General features: G+C 38.6%; 1 protein-coding gene across 4 annotated transcripts in view; it reads left to right on the forward strand.

Annotated features, from left to right (window-relative positions):
* Positions 1 to 11,412, forward strand: part of LOC126356979 (helicase domino-like) — a 379,868-nt gene that overhangs the window by 94,540 nt on the left and 273,916 nt on the right. For all 4 annotated transcript variants that reach the window (XM_050007413.1, XM_050007415.1, XM_050007414.1 and 1 more), the window contains 2 exons: positions 982 to 1,091; positions 9,528 to 9,623. In XM_050007413.1, coding sequence (XP_049863370.1) covers positions 982 to 1,091; positions 9,528 to 9,623 — 206 coding nt within the window. The remainder of the gene's footprint in view (positions 1 to 981; positions 1,092 to 9,527; positions 9,624 to 11,412) is intronic.

Raw genomic sequence — 11,412 nt, forward strand, 5'->3', positions numbered from 1 at the left:
CACCAGTTTTATAATTTTCTCAAAAGAATTTACCCATTGATCTAAAAATAGTATGTTTGAGTTAGGTTAAAATAAACCTAATTTCATCTTGGGTGCATTTATGGAATAAAAATGCAATTTAGTGAAGAAATAGGTGTCCATTGAGTATGATGCAACTACATGAAACATGTTTGGGGCATAAAAACAAAATAATTCTGTTTTGCATTGGTGGACCTACACCAAGATATTTTAATTGCATTAGCTCTTTTAGGTGTAGGTAATGTCATGTCTGACAGTTTTGGTGCCAATTGTCTTTCCCAGTTCAACTTGTAGGATTCATTTTCTAGCTTTATTCTATACAGTAGTTTAACTGCTAAAAGAAGGTTTTAGAATTAAAAATAAAAATAGTAGTGGAAATGCCATAGCAAAAAGAGATTTTCTGGGAAAACAGTATGTGGATTATGTCATAGCAAAAGATTTTCGGGCTAAATCTGATAAATGAAATCTCATTTTTAAAAGAAACAGTGCAATTTAGAACAATATTTAGCAGTTATAATTTCGTTGGAAATTTCTTCCTTGTATGATATATTAATGGGGCCTTTTGTGTGAAAACTTACAGCTCTTGTACCAGTACATCATATGAAATTTGCTCGAGGTTGCAGTAGTGTAGTATTATGGTGAGCCTCAATAGAGCTTGTGGGCTTTTCATGCTTTGAGACTTGGATGTGTTGTTGGAGCTGGAAAACGTGTTTCTTGTATTGTTTTGTTTTAATTTTCTCTATTTTTGGTAGTGTTGTGATATCTGGTAACATTATTGAACTATCTTTCAAATATTTTTGAAATGTAATATTCATAGCATTAGATGTTTTTTGCCTCTTTAAAATTTGGGTTTTTGCATGCTTAAACCTTACAACTCATTCTAGTCATGCATCAGTGAATGTAATGTTCACACAACAACAAATTTTAAAATTTACAGACAACTCTCTCTTTACTTGTGATTAGGTGAGGAGAGTCAGTCGGAGGACGAAGCTGCAGGCAGCAGTAGTGAAGAAGGAACTGAGATTGGTTTGAAGACATTGCTGGATGAACAGGCAGAAATGAAAGATGAGAAGGTGATGTTTTCCTTCAATGAAGAAAAAATGGTGCGAGAGGGATGCCACAAATTTAAATGTTAAAAAATTAATTGCTGCAATGATAGCAGTGAAATTTGTTTGCTCTTTAGTAGTGTATGTGCTATGACAAACATTTGAGACAAGCTAAAACTTTATTATGATGGAACTTGAATATAGAGCCCTTGCTTTTTAAAGACAGTGCGCACTACCAATTGCTCAACCCATGTGTTCCAACTTCCTTGTTCACTCTGTGCTTTGTTTGCTACCAAAATTTTCTTTACCGGTTATACTTTGTGAAGAATCTGAGTAACATTAATCTTCAGTATGCTACTGATCCTTAACCAAACCATACATTCTGCTTGTGAACTCAGTGTTTTATGCCTGCTTGTTGCTGTCAGGGGCTCTCTCCCTTAGTTGGTTACCTTTATGGCATTCGTGAGTTCCATCTTTTCAAATGTAATAGATTTAGAATTGTTATTGTAAGAGTCATTATGAGGTTCAGTTAGTCTGGCCCCTACTTTGAGCTGGATATACAGAGACCATCTAACTTCTAACCGTATTATTTCATAATCACATAGCAATAATTCCACAACTTAATTTTCAAACTATACTCGGAGCAGAACAACAAAGTGATCGACATCTAATTGTTTACAAAAGTTCTATCATAGTAAAAATCAACCTGAGACTGAGGCAGCAATACCCCCCGTTTAGTTTGCCATTGCCGTATTGCTTTGTGGATGTCAATTACGACTGGTAACATGACTGTCGCATTACTATGGCTGTGAAAGTGGTATGATGATTATTGTTATCCTGGCTTCCGATACACTGCATCCATCCATCACATGATACATGCACGTAAATACAAAATAAATCCAAACAGTAGATTATTTAATACGTTAAGAAAACAAATTTATTATAGTGGTGAACATCATTCGTTGGTTTCCAAAACGCTGGTGCAATACATCACTTAATCAAAGTGATATGTTACACTACATCATGTGACCATTTAATTCCTGCTATGGCAGAGCTGCCACTTTGCCTTGCCAAGGAGTACATATCCCTAAAGATCAATAGTCCAGTCTGAATGATCCAACAGCAGCTTAGGAGCATCTGACAAGCCTGAGACAAGTGAAATTTTTTAATTTCGATGTACTATACACAATTGTCTTTTTCACGAAAATAAACGTGGCAATGTTTGCTGTTATATTCTGTGGCCTATGGTACAGCAAAAATGTTTATAAATGCTCTCTTGTTTGTTATTCAGCACTCTTGAAATTGTAGTTTCATATAGTTCTTGCAGTTGTGACCCAGTGTCTCTGGAGTTTGTTTACTCATGCAACACAGTTTACGGCTGACATTTAAAAAATAAATTATTAACTCTTCTTGTCAGAGACTAAAATAATTATGAAATGTCCTGAACTGGTTTCAGTTTGCACCCTGCTGTAATTTTAGAATCCTGAATAACTTCAGAAAACAATAGTAAGTATTGAAATGAAGGTAAAAGTTTGTATGATATCTACATAAAGCCCCCAGAACATAGTATGTTATGAGCTGTCCATGAACACTGCCTTCTAAAATTTATTTTATTAATTTATTTTGCCTCGTTAATGGACATTTTGTGCCAAATGAATTTATGTAGTCATATTTGACATGTATGTAGTAAAGTGATATGCTGACTTGAGGGTTTGGCACTTCATGAAAGCTTTAACGGTTATTATTAATGTACTGCACCATTGACCAATCATCCAGTCACTACCTATCAAATATGAAATTCTTGTTCCCTTCTCACCTCGCATCGTTGCTTTTTATGGCCTGTTAAATCTCCCTTGTGTCCCTCTAACCATTACAGACTACAGTAAGTGTCACAATAGGCAATGGTCTAGGATCTTTTGTGTGTGCCTGTTGAAGTATTATATTGGTGGCTCAATGTTAACCATCTAGTACAATGGTCAGTGAACGATGGCTCACAACCCACATGCAGCTCTTCAGCACCTTGAGTGTGGGTCTTCCACAGAGTACCACGTGTGGGAGTGCACGTACAGTGCAGCTGAACTTTTGTGCTCCCTGCACAAAACTCGGTCTCAGCCTGGGTGAGTGGAGAGTCTATTTTGAAGATAAAGATGTGTCATTAAATGGGTATGTAAGTGAGGTTGTTACACACCCTAGGAACTCATACCATATGCACTAACTGCCACCTGCGACGCTGTCACTACTTGTGACTGTCTTCAAAGCATGGGTGGATAATGCTTCCAGGTCAGGTGCATGATATCATTTTTAACGTGGTGAATGTCATGCAAAATGAAGTAGTGGAAAGAATATCTGTCCTAGAGAATAGTGTGGAACTGTTTGTTTTAGAAGAAGGTATTTCATTTAAAAAACATAGTATCCCTTTTTGATCAGGATTTTGAAAGAGAAACCCTTAATTTCCTTTTCAAACCTGTTGAAATATCACCAAGAAAATAACACTGATATTGACATTTGCTATTTCAGACCAAGTCATTTCAACATGAGGAAAGCTTTTCTCAACAGGTTTCATAAATTCGTAAACAGGATGACTTTATAATTTGTTAGAAAAAACCTCTTACTGCTACTGTAGTATGATTAAATTACTCCATCTTTAACATTGATTCTAGCAGTTTGAAACACAAATGCTGGATTTAAAAAAAGAAAAATATATTGTGGAGTTCGAAATCAGAACATCTTTGTGCTGTTATAAAAATGTTGGAGAAAAACAAATGTGAACTTAATTCACAGCACAAGCAGTCTGCTTTGAAAGACATGGAGAAGGGAGACACGTTAATGTTTTAACACTTAGAATAGTATTCCTGACTTATATAATCAGCTAAAAAACTAGTGTCTGCTATTCTTTACTTAATCAGGTCGTCATATTTCCATGTGAATTATCATTTTCAAATATGAACCTTATCGAGAATAAAATAGAAAGAAACTTCCACATGGGAAAAATATATTAAAAACAAAGTTTGCAAGACTTACCAAGTGGGAAAGCGCCGGTAGACAGGCACAATAAAACAACACACAACACACACACACAAAATTTCGAGCTTTCGCAACCGGCGGTTGCTTCGTCAGGAAAGAGGGAAGGAGAAGGAAAGATGAAAGGATGTGGGTTTTAAGGGAGAGGGTAAGTAGTCATTTCAATCCCCTGAGTGGAAAGACTTACCTTAGGGGGGAAAAGGATAGGTATATACTCGCGCGCACACACACAAACAAATCCATCCATACATATACAGACACAAGCAGACATCTGATATCATGCACCTGACCTGGAAGCATTATCCACCCCTGCTTTGAAGACAGTCACAAGTAGTGACAGCGTCGCAGGCGGCAGTTAGTGCATATGGTATGAGTTCCGAGGGTGTGTAACAACCTCACTTATATACCCATTTAATGACACATCTTTAGATGGAAAAAAGGATAGGTATATACTCACGCGCGCGCGCACACACACACACACACACACACACACACACACACACACACACACACAAATCCATCCATACATATACAGACACAAGCAGACATCTGCTTGTGTCTGTATATGTATGTATGGATTTGTGTGTGTGTGTGTGTGTGTGTGTGTGTGTGTGTGTGTGTGTTTGCGCGCGAGTATATACCTATCCTTTTTTCCCCCTAAGGTAAGTATTTCCGCTCCCGGGATTGGAATGACTCCTTACTCTCTCCCTTAAAACCCACATCCTTTCATCTTTCCTTCTCCTTATCAAGAATAAATTGAGAAGTTGTCTTATTAATGAGCACCTGGAATTGTGCCAAAAATTAAAAACGGTAACATTCAATCTTGACTTACCAAAGTTTCCAAGGAGATGCAAGGCCATTGTTCACCCTAGTGTTTGTCAGTCACCCTTGTAATTTAATTTTATGATGCCTTGTAATTTAACTGCATTAATAAATAATATCATTATTAAGGATGATATCAAGTTTTATTTAATGTACCTACAGTTAACACTTTGAGTCTCAGCCATATATGCACATCTACTACCCTAGTGCCAGTCCATTTTTGCAGTCTGTCATTCAGAGCCAGCCATTTTTACAGTATTTTGTCCCTTCAGTACAGATTCAGGAATAATCATAAATATGGTTTTCTCAAGCAAGAATAAAGCTTAGTATTTCCTCTTCAAATACATGCCACTTATGGTGCCCTGCTTTGTAAACTTTTCATCACCCCAATTAAAACAAAGGATCTGTTTTCAGGTAAGAAAAAATCGTTTTTCCATGTTACAGGCTCATGGCAGAGTTTATGTATTTGTGTACATAGATCATGAATGTTAAATTTCTGCAAATTAACTTTTATTTGGAGTAGTTCTTTTTAATCATATAACTGGAAACAGGGTTGCACACACAACCCACTTTGCATACCACACATTGGAATGAAGTATCCTTCCTTCTGGTGACTCCTCCTCCTTTCCTGACCCTCTCCGACACAGTTGCCAAGTTTTCTATGCATTCTTCTTCCCTGCTGATGGAATAGATATTGTGTTCAAGAAATGCCTCTCATCCAATCATGAAAATTCAGCACCACTTGAAATAGGCTGACTGTTAGTAGCACATTTTTTCCCACCTGCTTGTAAAGCACACGGACATTTGAAATTGCCATCAGGATAAGGCTGAATGACAGGTTTCTCTACAACTTGACTGAACAATGATCAAGTACCCTGTAAGGCACTATCTGGTCACTGAGATCAGCATCTTATTGTAGTTGAGCACTGCTGCTGATGTTTTTTTCCCCCTCTTCTGACTGCCTCTGTGTCTTGTGATAGTAACATGTCTCTTTTGTCTTCCCATCTTGAGGCTAAAATGTTTCCCTTATAGTGGCAACTAATGTCATTTCACTGGAGAAAAGCACTAGGGACGAAGCTGATGACATTCCTCTCCTGCTTTTTTTTTGACATTGTCAACAAAATCACTACATATATCTTCAGGAGCTGTTGCCAGCACTACTCTTATGAAGTATCAATCAGTGTATAGCATGGTGACCCTTACTTGCTAAATTATCAAGCTGTCTCAACACCACATTGCTCACAAAATTGCATATACAGTTTTATGCCATGGCTTCTGTGGCATGCATTGCTGGAAACTGAGGTGACATTTGGACATATTCCTTCATCAATTGTTAATATCACCACTAAATGGTGACATCCCTTATGAATTGTGATATAACCAAACAGGTGGTATCATCCATTCTTATGTCATACACTGACTGCAGTTTGAATGTGGATCAAACCCTGGCTCACCATTTGATTGTTTTCATTCAAATGAAAGATTGAAAGTATTGGAAGGAATCTGTTTCTGCTCATTTTGTTCAGACAGAAGCTGCATGACACAAGTGTATTTGTGCTTCATTGATCTGCTAGTCAAGGCCACTCTCTGAAACTTATTTGCAAACTGATGACAGTAAATTTCCTTATGTCATCCAAGGTAGCTGTCTTCCATGCTGCTAGCCTGCTTCTTGACAGTAATCGATTCATGCATCAATTCCATATTATTTGTTACCTGGCATACACACTGATCAGCCAGAACATTATACCACTGATCTATTATCAATAGCAGTGTCACCTGGCGAGGAATGATTGCTAGTCAGACACAGAGGTGGTGCATGTAGTATCAGTGAGCATGCTGTCCATGTGTAGGACAGGGAAGGCACATGATCTATCTGAGTTTGACAGAGGGCAGATTGTGATGGCCTGGAGGCTTGGTAAGAGCATTTTGGAAACTGCACAAGTTGTTGGGTGTTTGAGGAGTGCTGTGGCAAGTGTTATCAGCATGTGGCGAAAACACATCCTGTAGTCATTGGGTTGGGTGGCCACCCCCCATTGTAGATGTCAGGCAGACTGATAAAACAGGGCAGATGGCAAACTGTGGCAGAACTGACATCAAACTTTAATGATGAGCACAGAGTACAAACATGTCTGGACACGCAGTGACCAAACACTCCTAACGATGGCTCTCCACAGCCGACAACCCATGCATGTACCAATGTTAACACGACAGCATCAGCACCTACAACTGAAATGGGCACGTGACCATTGGCACTGGATGTTGGCACAGTGGCAGACCATTGCATAGTTTGACGAATCCTGATACCTTCTTCATATGCCGATGGGAGAGAGTGAATCCAACATCTTCCTGGGGAACAGCTCTTTGCCACTTGTACTGCAGCATGGAAACAAGCTGGCGGTGACTGTGGGGAACATTGAATTGGGCATCCACAGGTCCAGTGGAGATCGTGTAATGCACGATGATGGCCAAGGAGTATTGTACACTGGATGATGGCAAAGGAGTATGTACACTGGTTGCAGACCACATACACTTCCTCATGGTGACCATGTTTCCTGACGGTAGTGACATTTTTCAGAAAGGTGATGTGTCATGTCACAAGGCCAAGAGTGTGATGGAATAGTTTGGGGAACAGAGTGATGAGTTCCAGTTGATGTGCTGTGCTGGCTCCGTGACTCGCCAGATCTGAACTCAATTGAATGCATCTGGGACGTTATTGAACGTGGTATGAGATGTTGCTCCTCCTCCTTGGAATTTACACGAATTAGGTGACTTGTGTGTTCAGATGTGGTGCCAACTCCACCTAGCAACCTACCTGGGCTCCATGCTTCCATACCACGATGTATGACCACTGTTATCTGTGCCAAAGGTGGACATACCAGCTGTTAGATAGGTGGTCATAATGTTCTGGCTGATCAGTGTAGATTTGTTTGCTTTTTCAATTGAGCAAGTAACTCGCTGTCCAGAAAATAACAGAAAAATCGGTGATAGGGCTACCACTTTTAGAGTTTTTTTCGGTACTTACATTTCCACTCACACCAGTATAAATTGGAGTAGTATTTGGTACATCATTTGTCATTTCCCTGCACTGACTGTTTTGTACATTTTCTTTCGCTTCCGCTTTACATCTGTGAATGCTTCAGAGATTCTGAGGGCCCTGCAGCAGGAACTGGCATCATGCTTTTACTGTCTGTGCTCTATTCGGAAATAATATGTATATGTTGAAAGAATATGAACAACATTTAGTGTAAGTGTGAAGAAATAAGAAAAGAAAATGTCACAATAAATTATTTCATCTGAGAAGTTGTGCAAGAAATATGTGTGAAAAGTATAGAAAATTACAACAGAATTACCTGATCCTCGTGAAAAATACTGCTCAGATTATGTTTCGATTCTTCAAGAATGCAGAGAATCACACCACCACTCACTGGGCTATCACTTCACATGTTGATTCAAATAAGAATATGCTTATACTGGTGTCTCACAGTCGACTGCCACATAACAATTGTTTTGCAAAGCCGAAAGCTATATTTTTGCACATCCAAGTGGCAGAAATACATACTGCAAGTGTTTGTTTCCCTTCTGAGAACTGCTGGACCTGTGGTACTATATGTAGGAACTAGGACTTGATTGAGGAGGGTCAGCTGCAATATTACGAGCGCAGCAGTTTTCACGAAGACACAGCAAATGTAATATTAAAGGCGCGGCCTTCTTCACACCACTGACTGCAGCATAATATTATGAGGATGGCGCACTAAGTGTTAAATAAAACGTGAAACCTTACTTAAAATTTATAAAGTTAATTTTGGGGATAGTCATGGAGTGAAAGAAGATGTAATGTTGAGTATTGAGAAAGGAGCGTTAAGATGCTTTGGACAAATAGAGAGAATGAAAAAAAGAAGATAGGTGAAACAAGTACAGGAGAGCTGCAAGGGATTTACCTCAGTAAACATACCTGTCAGGTTAAGGATGTTTTTAACAAAACCAGCCTTGGTATACCCTAATAAGTTACTAACAATTTACCTACCAATATAATTCAAGTTACTAAAAAGGCTGGCTCTCATAACAAATTTCAGTTGTTGTACTGTTGATATTTGTCTCTGTTGATTAAGAGTTTGCAAATCAGTGATTGAGTAGATACCTAATTTATGAATTAATCATCCTGCTAACTTATAACCAATTCTCCTGTTACATTACAGTACACTTTAGAAACACACAGGAATGCATGAGAGAGATTCCTCTGCGTAGTAATTAACTTTTTAGTAGAACCTGTACAACTGCAGTGTTATCAAGTGAACTGTTCGTGACTGGTAGTTTGTTATAACATTTAACTGATTTCAAAAATGTGATTAGTTTCCTCATTTTAATTAGTTTCCACGACACCATCCAGGACTTTCACTTTCAGACTGAGGTATAGATCTATGGTATGATTGGAGATAAAACTGATTAACATTGTTACATGACTGTGAAACATTTTTATTGTAATTTTTTAATGCTACAAAAGAGTCATTGTAGTGAAAGAGTTATTTAAACATGTTTTACTACAAGTGTGATCATAGAATTGCTATAGCAGTAGAAATTTTTTGTTTTATTTATTTATTTATATATTTATTTATTGTACAGATTGTAGATAACGAGACTGCGGGTAAAGAAATCAACGATGTTGCAGCACTGGCAGAGAGTATTCAGCCCAAAGGAAACACATTGTCATCTACAAGTGTATGTAAAAATATATTTAAAAATGTGCTGATTTTTAAAGTGAAATGTAAATTTTACATTTAAGATGGTTCCATATTTTACACCATTATGTAGCATCATTTATTTCTGTGTAAAAACAGCTGTAATTTGTGGTGAGGCCTTAACTGTTTCATGTTTATGGGTATGACAACAGATATGTTTGATGGTAGATTGCCCCTTATACCTGAAAATGTTCACAAAAATTCCACGTTGTTACTGGCATAAGTAAATGTCTGTCTTGTATTGTGTAGCTTTGCATATAATTTTTGCAAGGGTTGCTATCAGCCTTTACTTCAACTGTTCAAAATTTAAAGAGGGATACATATCATATAGATTAAGTGTTTTAGAAACTGACGTCTAGGATCATACCACTTCAAGTTTGTTCTGTTTATGCTGGAATTAAGAGAGGTGGTAGTTGAACGTTCCATAATGAACCTTCAACAGTGAAACAAACACACAACTTATTCATTTACTGGGTGACAGCAGAAATAAATAAATAAAAATAAATATAAAAAGTGCTAGTTTCAGGACTATAGATCGGATTGGGGAGGGAATGGGATGGGTGTGTGAACTGATGGTAGCAGCGCAAAATCAGGACAGGTGGCTGATACCTACCACATGCTGTAGAGGAGGTGCCCGTCTATGGAACTCTTCTTGTACTGATGTTTGGAGAAAGAACTGAAGTGTTGAAATACAAAATAGGGTCATATTTACTGTGTTGCAGTGAAGGTTGTCTGTATTATTGAAACAAAATACTTCGTGTTCTGTTACAGGATACGTCGTTTCATCAGTATAGACAATAAGATTGTCTATGTTAGTGAAGCAAAATATCTCATGCTCTGTTACAGGATATTTTGTTTTGGTAGTACATACAATCCTGACTGACAGTATTGTGGTTGCAACACTGACTTAAATGCAATGTGTCTGGAGGCTGTGGGGAAGAGAAAGGGGGAGCTGAAACAGGGAGTGGAAAACAGAACAGAGAAGGGAAAAGAGTAATGGGGGCACCAGCAGAAAGTAGCACACAATGAGAGTGAGTGGGGGTGAATTATAATGAAGTGAGAGGTCAGAGGTGGTGGAACAGGTGGCTGGAGGATGAGGCTGGCATGATATCGGGAATGGTGAATGTGGTTTAAAAAACCCCCACCTGCACAGCTCAAAGAACTGTTGATGGAAGTGGGGAGGATGCAGATGGCCAGGGTTGTGAAACAACCCATTGAAGTCAAGCATGTTATACACAGGTGCATGTCATGCCACAAAATAGTCCACTTTGCTTTTGGCCACAGTTTATCAGTGGCCATTATCCTTTTGGACATCTGGTTGGTTATAACACCAATATAAAAACTGAGTAATGATTCTCCAGAGCTGGTATATAACATAGTTGCTCTCACAGGTACCCCAGCCTTCGATGGGGTAGGATAAGCCCATGACAGGACTGGAATAGGAAGTTGTGGATTGGGCAGGTCTTGCTCCCATGTCTTCCATAGGGATACGATCTCTGTGGCAAGGGATTGGAATTGGGATTGTCTTGTGAATGGACTAGAATATTGTGGAGGTTGTAGGAAGGATCTTGGTTAGGATGTCCTTAGTTTCAGGGCATGATGATACATAAGCAAAGCTCAGAGGAAAGCTTGTGGTTCAGTTGTTCCAGTCTAGGGTGGTATTGCGTGATGAAGGCGGTCCGTGTTTCTTGGGGTAGAGGATGGGGGTCTGTCGGGATGTGGCGCGGAACATCTGTTTGTGGACTGGGTCTGAGAGATAGTGTCTATCT

The sequence above is a fragment of the Schistocerca gregaria genome, chromosome 1, assembly GCF_023897955.1.
Source record: "Schistocerca gregaria isolate iqSchGreg1 chromosome 1, iqSchGreg1.2, whole genome shotgun sequence".
Classification (NCBI taxonomy): Eukaryota; Metazoa; Arthropoda; class Insecta; order Orthoptera; family Acrididae; genus Schistocerca; species Schistocerca gregaria.